Source organism: Vanacampus margaritifer, chromosome 5 (assembly GCF_051991255.1).
Source record: "Vanacampus margaritifer isolate UIUO_Vmar chromosome 5, RoL_Vmar_1.0, whole genome shotgun sequence".
Classification (NCBI taxonomy): Eukaryota; Metazoa; Chordata; class Actinopteri; order Syngnathiformes; family Syngnathidae; genus Vanacampus; species Vanacampus margaritifer.
The window spans coordinates 14,554,317-14,581,585 of NC_135436.1; the positions used below are offsets into that span (position 1 = coordinate 14,554,317).

A 27,269-nucleotide genomic window follows, 5' to 3' on the forward strand; every position below is an offset into this window, starting at 1 on the left:
GTGTGGACAGATTTTTTTTTCTACACGGGGGGATATTCTATTTTAAAATACCCTGTTACATGTGTACAAAGCCTCAATTGAAAGTTACCTTTGGGGCCCACAGTTACAATGCTGAAATTACTTTGCGGCCCTCTAGATGGCGCTTGCGGCCCAATGGTTAAGAATCACTGCTATAGAAAATGGATGTATGGCTTTTGATTACCTTTCAATGTTATGACCTCAGCCCAGGAGCATTTGAAATGTTTCAAAACAATTACACCAACATACTCAATGCAATGAAATCCATCCATCCTTTCTCAACAACACTTGTCCTCATTAGAGTCATGGATGAGCTGGAGTTTATCCCAGATGATTTTGGCCAAGTGGCTGAGTTCACCCTGGACTGGTTCCAGCCAATTGCAGAACACACTTAGACAAACAAACATTCACACTTTAGAGTCTTAATTAGGCAGTTGGAATGTGTGATGGAGCAAATATTAAGCACTGCCTGGAAGAAAGTAATTATATAATCAAAGCACTGGTGTTATATGTACTGTGTACGTATTTCGATTTTTTTTATTATTATTTTTTTATAACTAAAGGACATTATAGATAAGATTTCTCTTTGCTTGACTCAATGTCTCACTCACTCACACCAGTATCTGCAGCCATAAAGTACTCTAATCACAACTGTAATATCCTGTTGTTTCGGATTATTCTCAGAACGCCCAACAACCTAATCCACATCATTGTGTTCAACTCCACTTTAATTGTTTTGAATCAATGCCTTGTGCACTGGTTCCTTGCACAAAAAAATATATAATCTGTTTATAAATCCTCTGGTATGGACCCTATCAGAATAGTGTGGCAGAGGTCACACACTGCTGGCTGGAAAACGCTTCTAAAGGAGATTAAGTACACAGGCTGCTGTGTCCCTGGAAAATTATATTTCTCACAATTACTAGAGCGCCTAAACAAAATGCTGTCGTCTTAAATGCGTTATTCAAGTAAGGAACAATGCTGACGTTTTGAGTCTGATATGCACTCATAGTTTTCGCAAGACTTTTTATGCAGTGCGTGCTACATTTAGTTGTCCCAGGGTCCAAATAGTAGCTCTATTCCATGTCGAGCCTAAACACCTCATATCCTCTTCAACAGACCGATGTTTATGTTTCAACCCAGCCTGACATGCTGTGTGTTTCTCTTACAGCCACCGCAGAGGAAGGTCCAACTGGTTTGTTTGGGTTAGACAACAGAGGAATGAGGGGAGGAAGACAGAGAAATTTAGGGGGGAGAGTGTGGTGATGACAGAGAAGTGGGGGTGTACAATGATGAATTAAGGGAGCCCGAAAAGGTGAGAGAGGAGAGATTTTTGGGGTGTGGAGGTGGTGTTGATGGAACTGAGGACCAGTTCATTAGAGACAGAAAGAGGAGAGCACCAAAAATGACGTAAAAGTGGAAGTGAGCAGAAAAGGAAGATTAGTCCATGAAAAGGGGGGGTAGACGAAAGAGGAGAACAGATGAGGGGAAAAGTGAAAGGATGGGTGGGTTGGGATCTCAGGGTTACATTCCTGAAGTGCAACCAACCTGGGTGCTGCTCCTTTCCCCAATGTAAACACAGAATGGAGAGGACTGACAGTCTGTCACAGAATTAGAGAAATATGAATTTCTGAGTGGGAGGAGCTTCCAAAAAGATTTAATGAGCTAAGATATAAGAGTTTTGGATATTACGACAGTATGAACTGTTGACTTCACCATCCAATCGTTACCTTCTACTCATAGTGCCAACCCGTTCCATTATTCTTTCCCACCAAAATAAGAGGGCATCTTGCATTTGCCTGCTGGGTACTACAATTTGTAAAACCTTTCTCGTTGCATTGCTTCTTGCTTTTGCTGGGTTGCTCATGTTAACTGTGTTTAGCAGCATGTGGCTGCAGTTGTGCCGGAGCAACGTTCACTTATTGGTGCCATTGCTACATCTAGTGGCCACAGAAGGTGTTGCAGCTTTTTCAATGAATGAGTTGCAATATAGAAGCTGCATCAAGAGTAATATCTGAAAATGTAATTAGTAGACGCATTTAACAAAGGTTTATTATTGTAAAACATTTTTGCTGGGGAATACAACTTCACTGGTTTGATTAATTATGTACACACAAAGCAAATTACTACTTTTCTAATACTTCTTGTATTCAATTGATATGCAGTATTTCAATATTTGAAAATCAACCATGTCTGAGAATACGAAATAAAATTGTGAAAAAAGTCACATACCAGCATAAAATCCCACTCAATAGAGCTTCTTACAAAATGGGCCTTCCTGTCATGATATGAAATAAGAAATGAAAAAAGACCCTGCCCCGGACCCGTCGCCATAAACAGGTGGTGTGTGTGTGTGTGTGTGTGTGTGTGTGTGTGTGTGTGTGTGTGTGTGTGTGTGTGTGTGTGTGTGTGTGTGTGTGTGTGTGTGTGTGTGTGTAGTGGGTGTATTGCACCAGGTTGGATAAATAACCAACAGTAGCAAGACAGAATGCTTCATAAAACTAAAGCATTTACAGATTCTTTTGTTTTTTGTTTTTGTTTTTCAAATCAACATTTCTTGAACTCCCCCCAAGAAATTCAAGCTTACTGAAATAATTAGTCTTGTATTATCAAACATTCTATCTCCTCACTGACCTACACATTACACCAGACGTGGGCAATCTCGGTCCTCGAGGGCCGAAGTCCTGCAGGTTTTGGAGGTTTCTCACTTCCAACACAAGCTGATTCCAATCAACAGGATTGTTATCAGGCTTAAGCAGAGCTTGCTGATGAGCTGATCATATATCAGCTGTGTTGGAAAAGGGCAACATGCAAAACCTGCAGGACTCCGGCCCTCGATGCCCACCTCTGCATTACACATTACACATTACTACACACCTAAAATTAAATTAAGGTGTTGTTCTATGTTATTACTCTATTAAGTTAAACACAGACTCCCTTGTCTACATAATTAATTTCTATCACTTCTATTTTCTGTTTGTTATTTGTTCTTTCTTTCTTTTTTTAACAATTTTTTAACACCCACAATTCAGAAAGTATTTGAGGGTAGTAGATTATCCTTCAGCATTTCATAACTGCAGATTCTTCTCTCCTTGGCTGTATTTGAGGGACCTTATTTCTCTGGAATGAAATGTAAGAGGAAATAGGTAATAATCAGAGGTGGCAATAGCTATCAGTATGTATTTGCAATATACTGAAACATAGAATCTGATAGTATAATGCTAATTTTAAACCCCTGAGTCAGTCTGTCAAATAAGAATGATCATAGATTCAAATGACATTGCATTCTGGAGTCGTACAATAAAAACAAATATAGGCTACTGTACTGTACAAGCAAATATGATAAACATGACCACAACTCAATATTTTGGAACCTGCTCTTAGCATTAAATGGAGAATTAGTGTCTAGCACTATTGGTGACTTTTACAGTGTTTGCAGATTTTTATTTTATTTTATTTTTGGCTGAATAGTTTTTATTTTATTTTTTTTTTTTTATAAAATGTGTGTACATTATTTATGCAAATCACTGGTTTCTTAAAAAAAGTTAATTGTAATAAACTTACTTTGGATCTACAGCTGTATTTTTGCATTCTGTAAAACAAACAAACAAAAAACACAAACATATCAAAAATTAAAGTACAGTTAGTCTATCTTCACAGTCATGTGAAAAATATATTACTAATACTTTACTTACTTTTTTTTTGCTGTTGTATGCATTTCCATACCAGCACCGAGAGAATTATTGTGATGAACAACAACACTACTGGACAGATTGTTGCTTTCACAATAGGACTGCGATACTTTGGAACACCTGTGGGTAAGAACAAATGGTATACTGTACATAAAAACACTCTAAAAGTGATTCTCAACCACTGTGAGTGAGAGGTCACCTTCGTTAATTAGTTTATTACAAGCAATGCCCAATCAGTGGCAAGCCAGGCAGCTGTTTGGGGCTTGGGCGCGATCTAGTGGCTCACTAGTATAGTGGCGATCGAGTTTTAAAAGTGCATTCCATTTTTTAATCTGCAAATCGTGCAAAAATAATGCGGTAGCATATATTGATGTGAAATAGAATTGCTCATTGTTCACAATTTTTGTTGATTTATTATGGGGGGGGGCAGTTAATTCCTGCTTGTGGCCCAACACACCCAGGAATCGCCTTTGTATCCAGTGCTTCCATTGGTACAACAGAAAAATAGCTTTATGGTCAACAAAACAGGCCCAGATTTCACACTGCGTTACATCATAATTATTTCACTAGTACCGTATTTACTTTAGCGAAATTTTAGCTTGATGAAGTGCCATGAGATTTTTCAAATGCAAAATATGTCCCTTGTGTTAAATTCTCTTCCCCTGTCCAGTGAACTCTTAAACGTGGTACAGAGACTGAACAGGCATGTTCTCTTTTCGTTGCTTTCGCACAAACGTTATTTTAGCTTTTTCCATCAACGTACAGTGCGCTCAGAGCAAGATCAATCGCTCTCATTCACTCCCTGGACCAACACCGCCCCCCTGTGCCAAATTGCGGAACTGCAACACTCTATCCCCCATAATACTACTCTTTAAAGGGCCATGCTTGGCCTGTAACACTTGGCTCAATAACAATTGAGGAATGGCACAAACAGAGAGGGTCTGTATACACTTCCCAAACCTCCAAACTCTCATGAGTCATAACTTTGTATTAAGGAATCTGTTGAAGTAGTACTCACAGATAGACAGCGACTCAGATGTGGCACCACCCACGGAACAACTAATTACGCTTTCTTCTCCATAGGAGCAGTTGAAGGACACGGTACTGGAAGTGTTGCACAACATTGTGTTTGGGTCGTTCCATTCGCTCGCATTCAGAACCTTCAACGTCAGGCCGCTGCTATTCCCAAAAATATTCCACTTCAACTTGGTGTGTGGGTAGCCTCCACTTGAGGTACACCGGCAGCGATTTGCATGACAAGACATTGTGACTTCAGGTTTGCTGTAGTTGGCTACCAGACAACAAAAAAAGAGAGTAGCCATGCAGCAAACTTAATGTGTCAAATGAGTTAAACACAAACAATAAAACATGCATGAACATGTACCTGTGACAATGAGGTGTATGTCTGTGACAGAAATTTCTGACCTTTCCTTATACTGAATGATGCACTGATAGTCTCCACTATGTGACCCCTTCAGTTTGATCATTTGGACTGTTGCATTATTGTTTTCCACTCTGGTGTTTTCCCGTTTCTCCTGTGTTATCCTTTTCAATGTATGGAAGCCATTTATAAATTCTGCGCCTCTTTGAAAGTAGAAGAATGTGATCGTCTTGTGCTGGTCCACAGGGCAGCGAAAAGTCACATTCTCACCAACTTTCCCTGTAATTTGAATGTGAGCAACACTTTCTGCAAGAGAAGCAAAGCAGTTGTTAAGTGGAGCTAGTGATGGGAAAATTAAGCTTTTTGAAACACTTGCATCGCCTTTATCTTTAAACCATTTAGAGGTGTTAAAAAATATCGCAAGTGGTTCATGAAGCATCATTTTCACACCAATACTTGGAACCAAACAACGGTAAGCTTTCACAAAGTAGCACCAACGACCAGTTGTTGAACGCCATTACCAAGCATGAAAGTGTGAAGACGACCACTCTTGTGCTACAATAGTAACTCCAAATGGTGATGAAGTCCTATCATTAATTTCTTATTTTCAACATGATCAAGGAAAATGGACAGACGGATATAAAACTCTTAAGTTTCAGTTTACTATTTGTTGCTTGAGTCACAATGGACCATCGCCCATCTACAAACATTAAGTTCTAAATTTGCTTTTTTAATTTAGTTTTTAGGGTAACACTTATGACTTCATACCCTACAGTTGACATTGCACACATACTATACAACTCCGAACACAAGCATTGTACAGAGAATGAGAGGGTTGGTTCACCAAATATAAATATTAATATCGATGATCCAGGTTGGATAATGGATAACATTCTTCAAATAAACTGAATAACTGTGTAAAATTACAACTACTTTCAAGCTTACAAATTGCTATTTATTATTATTATTATTATTATTATTATTATTATTATTATTATTATTATTATTATTATTATTATTATTATTATCATTTATTCAACCCTGAACAAGATCAATATTACAACATTAGAAAGCAGATAGTTACTAGAAATGACAGCATAAATATCTTTTTCATTTTATTTAAAATCAAAACAAACCATTAGTCATGACTATTTAGTTTTCCCTTTGGAATACGAGTGGGTGTGAAGGTCATGGGTTTTTATGCTCTTTCAGAACTCCTCTTTGTGATGCAGAAATAACATTTCCCCTTCAGACAATTTGTGGTTTTGCAAAGTTCCACTTCCATATTAATAGTCACCTTCCTTTTGACTTGGTTTCACTTCCATCTTCCTCTTGAGAGGTAATCTATTATCCCCTCACTTTAGTCTTTCTAAATTATCTCCAATATAATCTCATCTATTTTAACACTTGATATAGAATGGAAAGAAAAATGTATTCTTTATTTATTATTATTATCTAATTTATTTATTCTTGAATTTAAATTGTCCGCAGGTGGGAATGTTTGTTTGTCTTTGCGACCTGTGACTGACTTGGATGTAAACTATAACATCAGTTCAGTTTGCGAAAAGGATGGATGGATTATTTTGTAGTATTTTTACATTATTTAGAGCAAATTGTTTTAAAAACATATTATTCATATAATAATAATAATAATAATAAAGCAATTATGATGCATTGCTTTACCCATGTGTGAACAGTGCAGTGTGGCAGGTGAGAATGGAATGTTCTCTATTCGACCTGCAACATTACGGTGAGTAAAATCACTGGGAAAGTATCAATTGGTGTTAACAGAAGTCAGCACTCACCTTGGTGGGCCAAAGGTAAACTTACAGTGAAAATTAAAGTCAAAAGTCTCCGGGGAGCACTTGTTTTTCTAACAAGAGACAATGAAAGTTCACTTAAAATTTATCATCACACAAGTTATCATGAAGAAACAAGGATGTGTACATGAGAACATGTATATTATCATCTTCTGGAGTCCTTGACTACGACATCCGCAACTTTTTCACATTGCAAATATACTCAAAATACTGAGTAGGCACTACTGACTCACATAGACGTTACAAGCAAGACAATTGTGGAATTATTACTTACATGAATTGTGTTGCAACCCATATCGATATCTGTTCAAAATAAGACATTTCAATAATAAATTAGATTTCCACAGTATTTTGAATGAGCACTGAACAATCCAACTTACTCTAGTATACAGTTGTGCTCATATAATTATACATACTCTAGGGCCTAGAGTCTAGGCTAAGGCTAGGCTAAACTTATGAGCAAAACTTTAAGTATGTAAGTTTTCATAAATTTGTTTTTCAAATCACATCAGGCCATGTAAATGAATACATTAATAATTTGCTTTGTTGGACTCATTTTCAATCAAAGCAAGTATTAGTATTATGCAATGATTTACTAGTCGTCCTCTTGCAGAGCACAGACTCAAAGGGGATTCCTGAATGCCTGTGCCTGCTATACAGGGACGTTGGGGTCATTTCTCCCAAAATTTCCGAAATAAGCCAACTTTTATGAGCAAATGATCATCCTTTTGCATTTACTGCTGCTAGTGGCTGAAAAACTAAATAACACGACTGTCAAATTCTGGTTGGCATAAAACACAATGAAAATAAAGCATAAGTAGCCACATAATTAAATGGCAATAACTTATTAGATACAAAATAGAAAAAAACAAAACGGTTTGAGCCATTTAAAAATTTATTTTTTTTTTAAAGTAAACATTCTTTGATTTGTTCCTCTAAATATTACTTAGTCTTCCATGAAAGCAGTCAGTGTTTTGAGGAAAATAAGACATTATGGACGTTGGGTTGGAACACAACAACAACAACAAATGTACATAATTTGTCCCTTTTCCTTTTTGATTTGAATCAAACTCTGAGTCAATCATTCTATAAACTTCAAAAGAGTACTGGGTCCCAATTTGAAATCCTCTGAACTCTGCAAAAACATCAACACATAGGCGTAGTGTAAATAAATCCTATAGTTTTCCTAAACATAAAGTGTATATGAACATGTCCACATAAGCATAAAAAATAATTGGTCCAATTCACACAGTTTGAACTTAATTTTTTACATTGCCTCTTAATTTTTCCTAAACTGAATCCATTATCCACATGGAAGAGTATTACTCAATTTACATTGTTTGTTTGAAAAAAAAAAGCTGTGCAATGATTTTGTTTGTTTGCCTCTTGCAGCATAGCATGTCTGTCTCATATGCTTGTGTGTGATTGATGGTCTTCGCTGTGACGAATCTCGTTATGACATGTTAAAAAGGGATTTGAAATGTTTTAAAAATTATAAGAATGTGGGGGTATATATGGTACAGATTCTTAAAGTAAAGTTACACACACACACGCACACACACACACTTACACCCCTGCCTGTGCCAAGTCATTTCTAGACAATCTCAATCAAAGAAATCATCACTATTGTGTCCTGAATTATTATTTATTGAAAGTTAAACGATCCAGAAAAGAGAATGTGTTGGGTCATTGTCTATTGTATGATTCAAGGTCATATATGTAATAATGAAAAAAAAAAGAAGTAGGTTTACTGTCCGTTGTTATTAACCACTACATCACAGCAAGCCAGTCAGCTGAGACCAATCAAATGATTTCTATCATAATTCCATACATGCAGATGTATTAATAATTCATGGCTTTAGTTGTTACAATGATTATGATATAATGCAGTGTACACTAAATAAACAAAAATGAGATAAGACAAAACAAAGAAGTAAAATAAGGGCTTACCATCGTGCTGCCCAACTGAATGCAAATAAACGCTACTAAGAAGTGTTAGAGAGGTGACAGCTTCCTCTATAGTACGGAACTTAAATATGACTCATTTAATTGTACAAAAAAAAAATGATACGCCGTCTTGGTTACATTACTATAAACAATGTGATTTTCTTGTTATACTACAAGCTTAAAGAGTGAAATGACTCTATTTAAGTTCCTCAAAATTAATAATTTTACTTTCATGCTGCTGTAGAAATGACCCATTGTTACTCATTTGCAACCTACTAGTTACATAGTGGAGGCTGGCCAATACAGTAGAGGGTGCTAGGTTGCTGCCCCACTAAGCAAAGTGGCCACATTACTTCCCTTGAAAATAAACAATTAAATCAAAATATGAATAATTAAATCCTCCCTGAGCCATTACCCTACCTATTGTGGTAGAGGGATTTTTGTGTCCCAATGATCTCAGTTGTGTGGGAATGTATGCTCCTGGATGGCATACAGGGTGACCCTGTCGTAAGTAATGAACCAGACAAAAGATGGCTCAAATGACATGACGAGTAATATTATTGGATGCCGTTTCCCCCTGCCCACGTGGGTCACAAGAGTCCCTGAAGCAGGGCTGGAAACGGTGCTCGATGGCGATTTCCTGCTCTTATGGGTCCCAGCCATGCACAGTCAGAAGAGGCAACGTGGATCCCCCTTTCCATGAGCTCACCATCTGTAGGAGGGGTCAAAAGTGCAAGACGTGCTGTGTTGCGGCCGATGGCGGCAAGTCTGATGCCCGGCTGCAGAAGATGGTTCTTGGGATGTGGAATGTCACCTCTCTGGCAGTGAAGGAGCCCCACCTGTTGTGCGCGGTTATGAAGTTTCGATGTAATCATAAGGGGTGGTTTCTTTATAAAATGCTGATAATTATCAATAGGTTTTCATGACAAAGATGGAGTAAAAGGGCAGAAAGGTCCTGGGAAATCGGGGGAAAAAATATAATAAAAAATACTGAATGCAATTAACGAAAAAAATCTATATTTGCGCTTGCAAATATGCATCAAGTGTAATTTTAAGTTGTAATATCACCATTAACCACTAGATGGCAGACATATCTTAGTTGAGTTAACACTGTTTCTTACTGCTCTATACTACATGAGGTGAACAAATAATTTTTGTGCGGGTTTGCAGGAAAAACACAAACATAATACTTCAGTAATGTTAAGATTTTTAGTGAGTTGATTTATGCGTGTGTGCGTGTGTGTGTGTTTGTGTGTGTGTGAGAGGAGAGAGAGAGAGAGAGAGAGAGAGAGAGAGAGAGAGAAATTGTGCAAAGAGAGAGAAATTGTGCAAAGAGAGAGAAATTGTGTAAAGAGTGCAAAATTAGTTTTTGACAGTTTTCTATTCTTGTGCTAGTGCTTGTCCTAGAATGATAATTTTCATACAAGCCCTTTGGACAGGAATGGCTCCAGGATTTTTTCTCTCCCAGGGCTAAAGGGGGGCTTAACATTGGTGGGGCTGAGAAACTAATTTATAAATAGAATTTTTGGTAATTTATAAATAGAATTCTGGATTTAACCGTGGTCAAGCAATCCCAGTATGATGATATTTATTTATTATGTTTTTATTTGCTATTTTTATTTATTTATTTAATTTTACGTCAAATGCTTTGTTGTTTTGTTTGATTAGTGGATCTTTTAATGCATTGAGAAAGGTATTATAGCCTAAATATAGCGCGTAGATTTACGTAAAATGCGTAGGATTCCAGGACAATGTGGTCACGTGACTTCCATTTTCAGTGTTGTTACGTAGCAACCACGCAAGCGTAATCTTGGCGATGCAGGGGGATGAACTGCAACAGTTTGCTATGCTTCACTCCACGGATCGATATTTATTTGTGGGGGAGAGGAGGAGTATGTGGCTGGTTGAACACTAAAGTTTTGTTGTTCTCCATGAAACAACGTCATCGAAAACTAATCTGCCGACGTGAGTAGCGTCCTTTTACCGGGGTAGCGTGCTAACCATAGCTAGCTTCTTAAGTTACTGCAATGCTTCGCTAAAACACCGCTCATATTCTGTTTGCACATCTAATAGGAGTGTAAGAAACAGATTAATACGTCTACACGTCTACTCGTATGCTTGAATGTTAAGTGCACTTAAGTATATTTTCACCAGACATATTTGTTGTGTGAGTTGTTTGCACTTTTACAATGAGTGAACAAAAACGGACAAACACAGTGCCATTTGTTACTGTACATCTGCAAAACGGTCAAAATTAGCCCATCATTAAAACGTAATGCTGACAATACTGTTGTAAAGGCATTCTTGTATTAGATGTTATTATTTTATGCGTCGCGAAATATGTTAATCCAAACCATTTGTGTTTAGTGTAATCCAATATACTCCTGCTTCTTCTGTTTCTGGACACGTGTTTCATATAGGAGATGGCTCATGACACAATCGATGCGCGTAAGAAGTTTATTCTTACCACTACGGGAAACTTCTATGAGCTAAGGACGCCATCCCTTCTAAATGACAGCCAAGAGCTCAACAACTTCTTGGATGATGGAAACCAATTTGTCTTGTCCATCAGCAGACATGAAAGTAATCTTCGCCTTTCAAATAAGGTAGTATAAACTACAACTATCATACAGATTTGTTAGTGCTTCCAATGATCCAACCTATACCAGCAACTTTTACTTAAAAGTTCATTTGACATATTTTCCAACAATTTACATAGGTTTTCAGCTGTATTATGCCTATGACATGCGTTCATCAAAATACCCGAGGGATTAATAACTACAGCACACTCAACACACACTATTGCATTTCTTGCTGAAATCAGCCTGATTTTAAAGGTTGGCCCTGTTTTATACAAGTGAGTCAATCCTCATCCCACCCCCTGTCCTTCTTGGCCAATGTTGAGTCAGACAAGGGCGGAGTCTGAGCTATACTGCTACAGAGGCTTAGATTTCTGGCTCTCATCATCTCATCAGCTAGTATGGGTAACAACAGTCCTTATCTCACCAGTGAGTGTGCAATTTCTGCCAGGTGTTTGGCTGTGTCCTCTTCCGTGTCACTCAGCAAACTGGCTCTTGTCATCTCATTGACGAGTGTGCAGTGCATCCAACAGCGTCCTCATGTGCGCCTTGAGATATGAACTTAATTCGTTCCTTCAAGTTTAAATTTATTTGTGTCCCCGTAGGGCAATTATTGTTGCAGCAAGCAGTGAAGAACATTTAAGACAAACAAAACATAAAGAACTAACAGCATAAAAGTTTAAGAAAATACAGTGAATACTGGCATAGGATGACCGAAGCAATGTCCACGCTCTTAACGCAAAACACTAATCTTGAAAACCATTGAAATGAATGGAAATGCCATTATTCAATTCTAGTTTCCTGCGGAAAAATAGCACTATGTTATATCTGTTATGTTATACATTAGAATTATAATAAAAAAAATAAACACATTTTGTTACACTTTCTCCTATAATGCACACTGTGCTGCTCATTCTGCTGTGTGCAGCTTGGCCAAATGGGGGCAGTACAGTATAAGACAGACATACTGATATACTGTACATGGAGACTCAGCTCCTTTCTAGGGTTCTCAATACGACAGTGGAGGCAGCAGATACACTCTGTGGATGTTGCTTATAAACACATAATTAAATTAAAATATCCTCCCTCACACTGACACCTACCCTTTACACTGACACCTTCAACAAGCAACCAAGTAAGTGCCGTTTATCAGAAGCTAACACTTAGCTAATTAACATCCAGCAAAACTCTTTATGTTTATCAGAAATAGGCAGATAACCAAATATTTACTTGGTTGTTTAAGGTTGCGCTTTATGTCTGGAGAGGCACTTTTGAGACAGAACTGTTTGTATACAAGCAGTAAAAAAGTCAATTCTCCATATTTCCCCTTTAAATTTAAATGAGTACTTCCTCCTTCATCAGATCGAATCATTGGAAGCCGGCCGAGAGAAAGTGTTGGTGTTCTTCAAGCTCTACCCCACAGTGATCACAGAGGAGAACCTCCACCAGAGCATCCTTGTGTCATCCATGCTGGACTCCCCTATCAACACTCTATACCAGGCTGTGAGACAGGTCTTTGCGCCTGTGCTGCTCAAGGATGAACGCTGGCGTTCAGCATTTGATCCGAAGCTCGCGAGTCTGCTGAGTGAGTTGGAGCTAGGACTGGGCTCAGTGGTCCGCCAGTCTGGATCACAACCTTCTGACTTGAAGAGAGGACACTCAGAAGACGATGTTTTGGGTATGTGCACACAGACGAATAACTTATTGTGTTTGGGAGATTTAGTTTTGGTTCAATTAACCCAAGGTTGAACTTTTTGGCTATGGTTCCAAAAGGTACGTTTGGTGCAAACACAGCACGGTTCATCACCCAAAAAATACAGTGAAGCATGGTGGTGTCAGCATCGTGCTTTAGGGTTGTTTTTCTTCAGCTCGAACTGGGACGTTAGAAGATGTAAGAAATTATCAACAGTTAGAAATAGAAGGTGTTAGTACAAAATCTTTAGACCTGAGATAGTAAGCAAAACAAAATATTAGAAGAGATCTACTAGAACAGCAGAAAAAGCCTACTAAGACATCTGAAATTTATTTGGGGATAATCAGAGGCACTTAAGTATTGGTAGCGGTTTTCTTCTGACTTTTATGAGTTTGAATATAATTAACCTGCCACATGCCAGTTATAGGAGGATGACCCACTTGCGCAACCACATAATCTTAGTTACTTAATTTTTAATTCCCTCTCAAAAGGGTTAAAAATAAATCAATTGTGTTGTACAGGTCATTTTGGATGTAGATTTTTAATAACACCTCTCGATTTTATTTTTTTTACATCACAAAAAACTGGTATTTGAACAGGTGTATGTAGACTTTTTATATCACTGCATATGTTTATGAAAAAAGGACCAAAAGTATTGAAGCATGAAGAAATAGAAGAAGAAGAATACTATAGTCACAGAAACTAATGTGTGACGTATCGCTAGCTTACCATATGGCATTTGCTACAACAAGGATTTACTATTTACAGCACAAAAAGGAATAATAACTGTCCAGGTGAGCCATTTGTAGCTAAAAAATATTTATACATTTTCCGTAGATCTAAGCTAAAGTTTCGAATTCAGCCCGAAATTATTCGCTGCTATAAATATAATTAGGAAACTGAGATTTTGGGTGCAAGTCCGAGCTCTGATTTTCATATACCGGTATACAAGTAGCACCTGAGTATGTGCCGCAGGACCAGGCAAACTATGAAAGAAAGTGTGAATTAGCACAAAATTAGCCACATTATTACCCGTAGATGCCACTATATCCTTCACACCGTTCAAAAAGGCCATCTTGCACAATTGTACCCAACAATTAATTGTGTTTTTGTCTGATCTCTGCAGGTATTCTTACACCCAGTGATGAGTTTCTGTACTGGGCGGACGTATCTGAGTCTGCAAAGAAGACCAATGTGAAAGAAAGGGCTACATATTTCACAGAACAATTTAATCTTGTAGAGAAGGTATGCATACAAAACATTAAATGTAAAACTAGTTGAAGTTAATTTGACCACTACCTGTGCAAAATATTGGGGTTTTCTAACTAGGATAACAATGATATATTTTTAGCAATCCACTTAGATTTTATGGGTAAAATCAATACAAATGTGATTTTCTTTAACATTGCAGATATTCTTCTAATCAAAGACAAAATCATGCAAGCTACACTTATTTATGTGTCTCCACTAGGAATATTGTGGTCTTGATGGCCTGTCTTTGTCTGATGTTCTGGATCTGGTGGAGCAGAGTAGAGACACCCTCGATGGTGTCTGGCGGCAGCTTGATTATGAACCATACCCAGAAACACGCATGGTCCGACTTATGGACGTTATTGGTGAGAATAACCCACAAGAAGACATTTTGTTCTGTTTCCGATCCGAACCCGAGTTTATCATTTTTTGCAGGCCGTGTAGTATTTCCTCCAATATTTTTAAACTAACATGAATTTAAACAATGTCACAATACCGATGCACACAGTTCAGTATTTATTGAATAGCCTAACAACCTCCATGTTTTTTTTTCTTCCCATGCAGCTGTTCAAATTAATGCTATCATAAAGCCCAAAGGCTAAAATGGTCTTAAATGCTTGATGGTGGCAGTTTGTGACTTCACTGTCCAATTGTGCTGGTTGATATTGCTGAAAAATGTATTACAATGTAAATAGTTATTATTATTATCATTATTATTATCATTATTATTATTATTATTATTATTTTACCTAATTAAAATACTAAAAAAATATTAAATGAATTAGAGGTAAAATACAATACAACAGAGCTATCCAGAGTAAAAATACCATTCAAAATATCTGGTAGTAAAACAAATTTTAAACAAGAAATGTACACTGTTGTTGTTTACATTGTAATATCGTGTAATGTTGTTTACATCCTTGCTGCCTGAGCAGTGCTCTAAATAGATATTTGTGGATAAGTCGCAGCCGCTTTGATGTAGTTACATTAACCTTCATTCATTGTTCATTTACCATATTTTTCGGACTATAAGTCACACTTTTTTCATAGGTTGGCTGTTCCAGTGACTTATACTCTAAAGCAACTTAAACATGAAAAAAGAAAATTGAGTGGGTATATAGTTTCACAGACAGCCACAAGAGGGCACTCTAGACTTATACTGTAATGTGACGTATGTATGTTTTTTTCTACCAAATTTTTTGGCCCAGTGCGACTCTGGAGCGACTTATAGTCCGGAAAATACGGTAATGTAAATGCAGTGTCTTAAAAACAAAACAAAAAACTCAGCTGAAATTTCAAATAATTCACCGTTTTAGGTTTCATTTAACTTTATAACAGGCTCTTAATTGGCGTAAGACATTTTATTGTTTTACTTACCTGATTGTGACTTCAATGCAAATGCACAGGTTGAAGGTTCCAGTACACTAATGTTGGAGCTAGACAGGGAACTTCTTTACTTTTATGCAATTTATCCATCCGGAAGTGTTTAAACATGTTAGCAATGCTCCATATAATCTTATTGCAAGTGTTTTATTGAGGCAACTTGTCATTTATTTGAACAAAATTAAGCTACATTTCGTTCGGAGCGTCTGCTCCACATGCACGAAGTGCGTGCAGGACGAGTACTCGGTGGAATAGGCACGGAAGAATGTTTATTTTCTAACACAACTGGCAGAATAAGTGGCTTTCAGAAAGTAACATTTTAGATTACTACTTAATTTCTATTAAGTAAAAATCAAAGTTAAGTATTTGTGTGTCATGTCACAAACATTCATTCTTAGTTTGAATTAAGTGTTTGAATGCAGTGCAAGAGTTTCTTACTGTGGGAATGTGCATTTTAATGAGTCTTTTCTATTCAAGGAATTTGTTCATTTCTTTTAAATCTGAAAGGTGGAGCCCTTGGACGTTATGTCCAGAAGAAGCTCAGTGATCTCAAGATTTTTGAGCAGCCATTTGTATCTGTGAGGGAGAGCTGGAAAATCGGCGTCGCTATCTGTGAGCATTGGGTTGCAGCTTGTGAGCATTTGACTGGACAGGTGCGAGAATGATCTAGATAGTGAATAAAATTGACTGGATTGACTGACAATTATTGTCAAAACAAATGACTATTCTCAATATGTCAGCTATTAAAAAAAAAAATCCTTATTTTATTTATACTGCCAGGTCTGGAAGAGACATGCCCCTCATCCTTGGAAAGGGAACAAACACTGCCCTCAAAACCTACATTGTCTTGGAAAACGACTGGATGAGGTATACTGTGTTAATCCAGTCCATCTAATCTAGCAATCGATCTACCTATCTGGCTACCTACATATCTATTGCCCATCTATGTTTTAGTTTTATTGAAACTATAGATAATTATAATATTGGGCCGTTAAGTCTTGACTGTTTCTCACATTGTTTTATGCATTATTTAGAGCCCCTGTCGATGAGTTTAGATTAGAGTGTGAAATGCACTTTCTCTGTTTGTCAGGTGGTGTCCCTGCGGGTTTTTCATGAGAAGATGTTGCGTTTGCTACCAGGAGGAAAGCAGCAGGCTCTGACTTCAGAATGTGTTTTTGAACCGTTCTCTGGCCTTAACCCTCTCCAGTACAACCCCTACACCGAGGTTAGTTGAGAGGACTGGATTTGCGCATGTGAACCTGCTTCACATCCACAGTGTGAATACAATTTTTGTTGTATGTTTCTGTAGCCCCTTTGGAGGGCAGCAGTGGCTCAGTTTGAGCGCATGATGGCTCCATCAGAGCGGGAGGTGGCTGGCAGACTAAAGAGCTACATCGCTGATGTACAAGACAACCCACAACAGGTTGTGTAACAGCTCCGATTAAAATGTGCACTCTCCTCTTGGTTTAACTTTAATTTATGCTCACTACAAGTTTATACTTTCTATGTAGCTGTTGCAGGTGTTCCAAAAGCACAAGGACTTAATCAGGCGGCCTACCATCAGAAAAGAGCTGCAGTCTGAGAGAGACACTCTATTGGCCAGACTACTTGACTACAACAAGGGTGAATTTGATTGTCGCCGGCACATTTGTTCGATATATCTATCTATATATCTATCTATCTATCTATCTATCTATCTATCTATCTATCTATATATTTTTAACCACAAGATCTAGATTTTTTGAAATCTGAAATAGTTTTTTTTATGAGTCATGACATTGTGTTTCTTGTCTTTTATCACTTTTTATAGGGTTGAAGACAGACTTTGAGAGTCGCTGCCATGGAAGTCCAGGAGAGAAGTCCGGCCCACTTCTGGGGAGAAACCTCTCTGATGTGGTCAATAAAATTATCTGGGTCCAGCACATCATCCACAAGGTATTTTTAGGAACAAATACACATAACTGTATAGGTCTTTGCAAGGTTTTCAGACATTATTAGATTTGCTGGTTTAGCAAAGCTATAGTAATTTTATATAATTATTAAACCTCTACATCTTTTAATACATAAAAAATACAAACAGATATACAAACAAACATACATCTTAAAATAGGAATGAAGAGTAAATCATAAAAAATATACAAATATTATATGTACTACAAATACAGTGGACTCTTCTACTTGTGGGCGATAGGGTTTACCACAAATAGCCCAAATAATGTCAATAATGGGTGTAGATTTTGGAAAAATATATAATATCTGCAAATAGGTGAATCACAAATACTGTACTGTATGCAGGGCTCCACTGTATATGTTTTATATTTTTATGTATATGTTTTATATTTTTATCCATCCATCCATTTTCTTAACCGCTTGTCCTCACAAGAGTCGCGGGGGGCGCTGGAGCCTATCCCAGCTGGCTTCGGGCAGTAGGTGGGGTACACCCTGAACTGGTTGCCAGCCAATCACAGTTATATTTGTATGGTTTGACATATTTTATTTATCATTGTAATTGTCCTGTTGTAGAAGCTGTCCCTGAATCTGTAACCTGACGTGACCTCTCTTCACAGGAGTTCACTCTCATCTAAAAAGATACAAATAATTTAGAGCAAAACTAAAGTTCAGGAAATAAACACGTGCAAAGCAATGTAAAGCTGCATGCCTCTAAAACAGGGGTGCCCAAGTTTGGTCCCCGAGAGCCCCTATCCAGCCGATTTTCTATGTTTCTCTCCACTAATACACCTGATTCATGATCAGGATCGTTATCAGGCTTCTGCAAAGCTTGCTGATTAGCTGATCATTAGATTCAGCTGCGCTGAAGGAGGGAGACATGGAAAACAGGCTGGATGGGGGCTCTCGAGGACCGGACTTGGGCACCACTGCTTTGAAACCTAAATGTAATGCGATTCAAATTGAAGTCAATGTTAGATCTCTTTTAAGGTGCGACTAAGCTAAAATGTGGCTGCGAAAAAGGTCATTAAAACAAAAGTGCTAGAGGACTGTTACTGAAGCTGTATACATTTTGGTTAATATGCTAAAACTTGTGGTTGATTTGTGTTTCTTGTGCTTTCATCCCTACTGTAGGTGGAGGACTGTGTCCGCATCACTGAGGCTCTGCTGTCAGATCTATCAGGGTTCAAAGGGTTCATGCATTTCTGTGATGACATGCTGGAGGTTTTGAGGGCATATGAACAGGAACAGTTTGAGGACTGGTCCAGAGATTTATTGTCTAGTCTGGCTGATCCCAAGTCAGGACTGAGGTGATACTCAGTGCACTTTATAGAATTTGTGCACAGAATTTTAACAAAATTTACTGAACTCCAATATAATGCACAGTCTTTGTCACTTTAGTCTCCAGGCGAGTGACCGAGTGATGGAACTGGACCACGCAGATGGCAGGTTGAAGATCCATTACTCAGACAGATTGGTCAGTCTGCTCAGGGAGGTCAGGCAGCTTTCTGCTCTGGGCTTTGCTATTCCTGCTAAGATCCAGCTGGTCGCTAATACTGCAGACAAGTTCCATAGACAGGCCATTGTCCTCAAACAGGTGACATTTTCTAATTTGCATATTATTGTCTTTTTATTAGATCTTATTTCATCTTGATTGGGCTCACATTATAACGAAGCTTTGTTATGTTATATAGGTGGCAAACTTTTACAATACCATTGACCAGCAAATGATCCCTTCTCAGAGACCAATGATGCTCACACTTGCTTTGGCTTTTGAGCAAGTTATCAAGGTACTCCCAGCATGTTCAAGCAGCAATAACTATTTTTGTGTTTTTCCAGTAGCATAATGCACTCATTAAGCCACTTACTAAGTAAAACTACGTATAGTTTGTATCATTGTACATTTGTGGATAGCTGGAACTTACTGTATGCAACATGTTGACGCTTGTCATGGCAATGACATCAACGCTACTGTTCTTACAAGCCAGTTGATTTTTTTTTGAATGATTTTTGTTAAGGTCAAATCACTGCATACAGGAATTGTTTAACGGTATCATGGTTATGATGATTATTACAGTATATGATAATGTGTTCTCTTTTGTGAATCTCTTTTCTTGGACAGAATCCTCGCTCTCAGTCAAAGGAATCAGGCGGCAAACTGCACATCACTTGGAACAATCCTAAAGAGCTGGAAGTTTACATCTCCAAACTTCAGTCTGCTACTGAGAAACTCTCCACTGAGAACAGGAAGCTGCGCAAATGGCACACGGATTTCACAGACAAGGTTGGAGCTCATCGTATGAATGTATTTGTGGGCATTGTCCCACATTTGGCATGATGTTCATTTTTGTGTGTGGTTCCCAAGGTGGTGACATTGATGAATGTTGACTTGCTGAGGCATCAACAGCGGTGGAAAGAAGGCCTCCAGGAGCTCCGCACTGGCTTTGCCACTCTGGAGGCTCAGGTAATGATTTTGTGTATGTGTGTGTGTGTTACCATGAAATGGCAAATGATTTAGTGAAAATCCATTAGTTTTTCATTCAACATATACAACCTTTGTATCTTGACATTTAGGGCTTTAGGTCTGATGACATGCAAGCATGGCGGCAGCACTGGAATCATCAGCTATACAAGGCCCTTGAACACCAGTACCAAACGGGATTGGAAGCACTGAACAAGAACCTACCCGAAATACACATCGACCTTACTTTCAAGTGAGTGCCAGATCTTCATTGTTGTCCACCATCCCTCGTTTCCAGTTTCACAAAATACAATCCCAGTGTCCTTGCTCTGAGCAGACAGGGCCGGTTGCAGTTCCAACCGCCTTTTGAGGAGGTACGAGCACGCTATTACAGGGAGATGAAGAGGTTCATCTCAATCCCGAACCAGTTCAAAGGTGTCAGTGCACCGGGCGATCCGTTTATCTTTGGAGCGATGATTGACAGGAATGCTTTTGGGTTCCTCACCATATTCAACAAGGCAGAGGACCTCTTCAGCCGCTTACAGGCTATTCAACACAAATACAAGGTGCCTGAACAATATTGATGATGATGGTGACAGTGATTAGTATTATCAACTCAACTCAAACTCAACTTAAGTTTATTTTATCTTTACCACTTTCACAACAAGTGCAACGGTAATAAAGTGATGCATATAAACATAAAAGTCATAAATAACCAAATAAATATAATTTTACTTAAATATATGTGTTAATATATATGAGGGCTCCCCTTACATTGGTAATTATATGTATTAGTCAACAGTCTGTTAAACACTGTGTATATATTACCGGAATATGTTATGATTTTGGTTGTGTTGCTTTTGAGGATTACAGAAAAAGTGCTAGATGTACAGTAACTTTATCATGCTTTGACTTTTTTTTTTTCTTAACATTTATTTTTTGTCCTCTTTTAACTCCTTTGGGAATTATTTTGTTTTTAAAAGTACTTCACTAATAAAATGAGTCAAATGAAGTGAAATGCAGGCTACGTTTGAAAGGGAAAACCCAACCTTTATAGTCATCATTATTATTTGTTAAATGTCATTTTAAGTCATTTCTCACACAGTTGCATTTGAAATGAGGAAGTATGCATGTCTCATGTGTTTTGTGTTGTTGTTTTAGGAGTGGGTGGTGCTAGGCCAGGTAGATTTGGAGAAGTTAGTGGAGAAGCATCTGACCTCTGTGCAGGATTGGGAGAGAAATTTCAAGGCTTTGAAAGCCAGAGGAAAGGAATCAGAACGTCTGCCCAGGTACATATTACACAAAAGAACAAGTATAGAGTCTAAACACTATGGGTGCTTATACAACTGATAAAAGCAAACTATTCACAATATAAAGAGAAGGGAAACATTTTGTTTTTAATAAATCCCTCCACCAGTTCAGGGTGTACCCCGCCCACTGCCCGAAGCCGGCTGGGATAGGATCTAGCACCCCCGCTGCCCTTGTGAGGAATAAGCGGTTAAGAAAATGGAGGCATGGATAAATCCATCCATAGGGGGAGACAAAGAACACCAGATAACAGACGTAACAGCTTTAGGATTGTGAGTGGGGTTGGAGCCTATCCCAGCTGACATTGGGTCACAGGCGCTGTACATTCTGGACTGGTTACCAGCAAATCACAGGGCACATACTGTGTAAACAAACCACCATTTACTCTCACATTCCTATGGACACTTATAATTTTCAGTTAACGCAACATTTTGATTAAGAGGGACTAGTGAGAAAACTCTTTTCCCTGGGGAAAAAAATGCCTCACACAAGCAGGAAGAGGACATGTGAACTCCACATAGGAAGGCCCGAGCCGACATGCGCGGTGACACTTGTGTTAACTTGTCCACCATGCTATTTGCAACATAGCAAAGAAAATACTTCCTATAGTATTTTTTATTTTATTTTATTTTTTACACATTTTTATGTTTATGTTTAAAACTTTGTGTGGGTAATTGGGTATTAAAACAACGGATATAGACAGAGGGCCCTATCAGGCAACAATGGAAACATATTTGACTTTTAGCACTACTGAAACTGGTGCCTTTCCTTAATGCATATACTGTACATTCATTTTGTCAGCCAGGAGAAGGTTGACTGTGTTACAGTCAACTGTGAACCCCTAAAAACTGCCATCGATGGGCTGATCCAGAGACTTTTCGACCTGTTGCTTATGTCTCTTCGGAAGTCCATACAAGGTGGAGTGCACAATGAATATATATATTATTTTTTACAAAACAGAAGACAACATTTTCAGTGTGTCTCTTTTCCTTTTTTTGTCTGTTGTTATATACTAATTCTATGCATGATTCTTGTTGTTTGATTCCAATTTTTGTTTTTCTTCTTCCAATGGCTCTACTTCAGGTCACACACAGGCCATAGAAAGTTTTGTGTCAGAGTCAATGGAGACCTTGTCCACACGACCCGAAAATATTGAAGCGATTAGTGCTGCCAGTTGCAAATATACTCAGATTGTGGCCCACAAACCTGAGGTAAGACACAAATAACCCATACTCAGGAATTTAGAACATAGTATTGTTTAAAATATCATTGCATTTAATTGAATCATTGGGGGTTGAACGCCATCCATTCCAGCATGGGGTTTGTCCCCAGTTAATCGTGAACTGTTACACAATTGTAAAAAGTGAACTGCTTTACAATAAAAGTTCAAAACAGTGTGTGCAATTAATTCTGCCCTTTAGCTCTTATCAAGTGTGGCAGATGAGGACTTGTGACAATGTGATGAAACTCCAGAACAAAATATTATTGCGGGGGTGGGGTTAAACACTGTGTGAAGCCTTTGAAACACTTAACAGTTTTTTTTTCTTCTTTTATTGCTAATTGCTAAACCTAGCCACCTGTGACACAGTCTTGGTGTTAATGGTCATCATCACCGTTTTCTTCTTTGCCATGACCAATACCTTTTTGCTGCTGCATCACTTGTGTGCTGGCATGCCTGATAAGTTTGACTTCAGGAGTGTATTTCTGCATAAAACATTTTTTTCTTCTAGTAGGTGTAAAAGATGACCGCACTCATGGAGTGGGGTCACTATTGGTAGGTCATGCATCTTAGGGTTAACTGTGTGCATCTGACTAGATCCTGCCTCAGTTCAAGTCGGCAGAGGAGAAGAACCGTTTGCTGCGAGCAGTATCTGGGGCGGGGCTGGACTCCCTCTCCTCCCTGAGGGCCAAATGGGACAAACTAGAGCTTGTCATGGAGAGCCATCAGCTCATGATCAAAGATCAGGTATACCAACAGAGCATCATGGTCTTGATGGGACACATTTCACCGGCTGGTGCTTAATTCATATCTCCAAAGAACCTTTACATAAATCCTTTTCATCCCTGGATCTGCCGGTGGCTGACTCTTTTCGATATTGTTCATTCTTCTCCTTTTCCTAGGTGGAGGTGATGCGAAGTCACACCACAGATCGGATCAATGCCTACAGGGCAGATCTGGAGCGGTTCAAGGCCCGCTGGGACCAGCTGAAGCCCAATGAGGAGCTTCTTGAGTCTGGTGATCATGATACCCTACTTGCCAGTCTTCAAACCATCAGAGATAAGCAGCAAGAGTTCCAGGAGTTAGAATTAGTGCGTAGTAAACTAATGTAAGTAGTCTATAGTTTATATTAAGGATACAATTAAACTTCCACTTCTCGCACTGTTGAGATCATGCATGGTTTCTGATCTTGCCACCCTTTTTTTCTTTACCGTACTTCTCTTCGCCTTAGTGAGGACTGTGTCTACTTCGACCTGGAGGTTTCAACTTTCCCTCTGGCTGAAGAAACAAAACAAGATATGGAGGTGTATAGCCAGATGTGGGGTCTGTATGAGGAGTGGCATCAAAGGTTTACAGAGAAGGCTCAGGAGGACTGGATCTCATTCAGGTAAAGTAACAAACAGATGATCATAAACATACTACGGATGCCATTTTTATTTTTTATTTCTTTCTTTATATTTATTTGTTTGAACATTTTTTTCCCCATTTTACAGGAGTAAGACCTATCTGTTTGAGGAATTTCTGTTTACATGGCAGGACAAACTTAGGAAGCTGGAACATCCCACGGCCATTTCTGTTAAACTGCAAGAAGAAGTGGATAAATATAAGGTACGAAATCCAGTTAAAAAATGTTATACAGTATATAGTTTGTAAATGAAAGTCATCAATGGGAATGTTTTTAGTTAACTACACTTTTTTTCTGAAGGTTAGGGGATTGAGTTCATGCACCATTAGTTGTTTTGGTTCCATCTGTGTGTTCAGAACATTGTCCCAGTGCTGAAGTATGTGCGTGGGGAACATCTGTCTCAAGACCATTGGTTGGACATGTTCCGTTTACTTGGTCTTCCAAGGGGGATGACTCTAGAAAGACTCACCTTTAATGACCTTCTTGGAGTGGCAGATAACATTATTGCAAAGGCCATGGAGCTTAAGGTACAGTGGATATAAAAATATCTACACTGTTCAAATGGCAGGTGTTTGTGACATAAAGAAATGAATCAGAGTTAATTTCAATACGTTTATTTTTGCCATTAATGTCACCTATAATTTGTTCAACTCAACAGATCAGAATTAACCAATCACATTCAAGCTCATGTTCAATGGGAGTCGGCACACACATACCACCATTTAAAGTACCCTTGATTAACCCCAAATAAATTCCAGCTTTTCTAGTTGGCTTTTGCTGAGGCAGTTATTTGTCTACCAAAGTAAGTAATTTGATCACCATCATTAAGTAAGTCAGTAAGTCAAAAGAAACCGGAGAGCAGAATGCAACATTTTTTTGATTGGTCTGATTCAGCACAGTTACATTTAAAAATAGAAAAAAAATCGATTTTTTAAATTTATTACCCAGTTAATGTAGTGGGAAAAAATTCTCAATTGCTTTATTTTACTCTCATTTACTTTCTAATTTATAGATTATTAGGTACTGTATATACAATTTGTAATTAACAGTTTGGTATGTATATCTTTTTAAACGTAGGAGAATTTGCACTAGGATCCAATACAACAGCTACATCAAGAAAATCTACCTTTCCAAAATAATCATGCATTTTTGATGGCCAATGCAGGAAATATTTGGGTTATTGTAGTGCTGTAGCGTTACAGGACACTGCTTCTTAGTCACAAGTGTTTGACTAATTGTAATTTTTAAAAAGTAATGAAACAATTACATACCTTCAAGTTGCTTCAACTGATTCTGGTAAAAGAAAACACAATCATTGGACTGGTTGAATGCAAAAAAATATTGAAGTGTTAGGATGGTTTTGAATGATTTCTTGCTGACATACTGTAATTGTTCTTTCTTGCTGCCGTGTCTACATATTAGTGTCACTAATGCGAGGAAAGAAATGTTTACATTTTGTTTAAAAGACAACCCCACATGATGAATTCTGCATCTGTGGTTTTCAAACTCAAATCAAACTCATCTTCATACCTGGCTAATTGAAAGTTTTATGTATGTATAGGATCTGAACAGCCGTGCCCAGGCAGAGGTGACAATCAGAGAAGCACTGAGAGAGTTGGATTTGTGGGGAGCAGCAGCTACCTTTAACCTCACAGAGTACACTGGCAGTAGTGGCTGTACCATAAACATCATCAAAGACTGGAAAGATATCGTCAGCCAGGTACAAGCATACACACACAACCAAATGTGCTCTCACGTGCAGTATGTGCTACTTGGTAGTGTTTAGTAGTGTTTTTTTCTTCCTCACACTCACATTAAGGATAATGATCCGGACGGACAATGTGAATCTGTACTTTAAAAAAAAAATAAAAAATTTAGGCAGGTTGAGGAATGATTTAGTATTGTAGCCTCCAGCATGGTATACTGTACAATTAGAAGTGAGGAATATATAACTTATGTATTTTCAAAACGTTTTAATTACTGTAAGCTTCGCAAACTCACAAAAAAAAGAAAGAATCTGAAGGCATTTCCAGGTGTATTATGCAGTTACTTTAACCTTTTATTTCCATCACAACATATGAGCAAAAGTCACATTAGTAAGCCGTGTCTTGCCGCGTGACACATATGCATAAATCCCTGTGCCAACTAGTACATTGCAAGGCTTTCTTAAGTCATAATGGGTCAATGACCCACTTTTAGGTCCACTCACCAGTTGAGTATCATCACTGCATGCCCTACAAGTATGCATTGCAAGTCTATGATTTCAGCTCTCTGACTCTTTGAATGTAATGCATTGTAAAATCCCATTTATCCAGAATATTGGACAGGCACCGTGGCTATGTTGAAGCACCCTTGAAATGATTTCAGAAAAAAATCCTTGGGGACATCTTGGCGATAATAAGTTTGATTTACAGTATATTACTGAATGTCTTTATTATTATCATCCTGTGAGAGTCTGTATTGTTCCACTTCATTTTAAATTTGCTGTACCCCTAGTTGAGGAATCATTTTGTGAGACTGCAGTCATCGAGATTTATACACCATTTCCAGATATCATTTAAGGGACAATGGATTTTGGAGTGTTATATGTATTGAGCAGTGACTAACGGCCTGAAAGCAGACACATAAATCCTGAGCTTGAGTTTTGTTTAGACTGGCAAAGTTTTTTACCTCCTGATTTATAGTTCATACAAACTATATGTCCCCTTACAAAGCGTGATGAATTCCATTTTGTCATATGCTTAATGCACTATGGGCCTGATTTACTAAACATTTGCCCCTGCAAAAACAGGCGTAAAGTTGATGTATTGATTGATTGATTTAGCGCTTTTCCACCTTACAAGGCCCTCAAAGCGCTTTACATTTGACTACTCATTCACCTACATATGACACAGCATCAGGAGCAACTGGGGGTTTAGTATCTTGCTCAAAGATAATTTGACGTGGTCACGATGGCATGGGATCAAGCCCACAAACTCTGGGTTGCGAGACGACCACTCTACTTCTGAGCCACGCCACCCCACACTGCCTTCCCATTCACCTTCAGCAATTGGGATTCAGTATCTTGCTCAAGGACACTTTGACATGGTCACAAGGGCCGAGGGATCAAATCCACAACTTTGAGGTTGGGAGACGAATAATCTACCACTGAGCCAAGCCGCTCCC

The 27,269-nt window shown here is 38.3% G+C and overlaps 2 protein-coding genes across 4 annotated transcripts in view; one reads left to right on the top strand and one right to left on the bottom strand.

Annotated features, from left to right (window-relative positions):
* Positions 1-2,888: 2,888 nt before the first annotated feature.
* On the bottom strand, positions 2,889-5,233 carry LOC144051893 (T-lymphocyte activation antigen CD80-like). The gene is made up of 5 exons (XM_077565482.1): positions 5,095-5,233; positions 4,729-5,001; positions 3,714-3,830; positions 3,583-3,610; positions 2,889-3,138 (listed from the first exon to the last, which is right to left on the bottom strand). The coding sequence occupies exons 1-5, from the start codon at positions 5,195-5,197 to the stop codon at positions 3,087-3,089; spliced, it is 573 nt and encodes a 190-aa protein (XP_077421608.1). The 5' UTR covers positions 5,198-5,233; the 3' UTR covers positions 2,889-3,086.
* Positions 5,234-10,654: 5,421 nt separating this feature from the next.
* Positions 10,655-27,269, top strand: part of dync2h1 (dynein cytoplasmic 2 heavy chain 1) — an 80,565-nt gene continuing 63,950 nt past the window's right edge. For all 3 annotated transcript variants that reach the window (XM_077565479.1, XM_077565481.1, XM_077565480.1), the window contains exons 1-27: positions 10,655-10,823; positions 11,279-11,464; positions 12,800-13,115; positions 14,257-14,375; positions 14,602-14,746; positions 16,272-16,417; positions 16,545-16,631; positions 16,855-16,989; positions 17,074-17,187; positions 17,276-17,387; positions 17,575-17,699; positions 18,846-19,021; positions 19,113-19,308; positions 19,406-19,501; positions 19,834-19,995; positions 20,077-20,175; positions 20,286-20,425; positions 20,510-20,738; positions 21,334-21,461; positions 22,282-22,397; positions 22,564-22,691; positions 23,297-23,446; positions 23,602-23,807; positions 23,931-24,086; positions 24,193-24,307; positions 24,461-24,631; positions 25,666-25,824. In XM_077565479.1, coding sequence (XP_077421605.1) covers positions 11,282-11,464; positions 12,800-13,115; positions 14,257-14,375; positions 14,602-14,746; positions 16,272-16,417; positions 16,545-16,631; positions 16,855-16,989; positions 17,074-17,187; positions 17,276-17,387; positions 17,575-17,699; positions 18,846-19,021; positions 19,113-19,308; positions 19,406-19,501; positions 19,834-19,995; positions 20,077-20,175; positions 20,286-20,425; positions 20,510-20,738; positions 21,334-21,461; positions 22,282-22,397; positions 22,564-22,691; positions 23,297-23,446; positions 23,602-23,807; positions 23,931-24,086; positions 24,193-24,307; positions 24,461-24,631; positions 25,666-25,824 — 3,909 coding nt within the window. In that variant the 5' untranslated portion in view covers positions 10,655-10,823; positions 11,279-11,281. The remainder of the gene's footprint in view (positions 10,824-11,278; positions 11,465-12,799; positions 13,116-14,256; positions 14,376-14,601; positions 14,747-16,271; positions 16,418-16,544; positions 16,632-16,854; positions 16,990-17,073; positions 17,188-17,275; positions 17,388-17,574; positions 17,700-18,845; positions 19,022-19,112; positions 19,309-19,405; positions 19,502-19,833; positions 19,996-20,076; positions 20,176-20,285; positions 20,426-20,509; positions 20,739-21,333; positions 21,462-22,281; positions 22,398-22,563; positions 22,692-23,296; positions 23,447-23,601; positions 23,808-23,930; positions 24,087-24,192; positions 24,308-24,460; positions 24,632-25,665; positions 25,825-27,269) is intronic.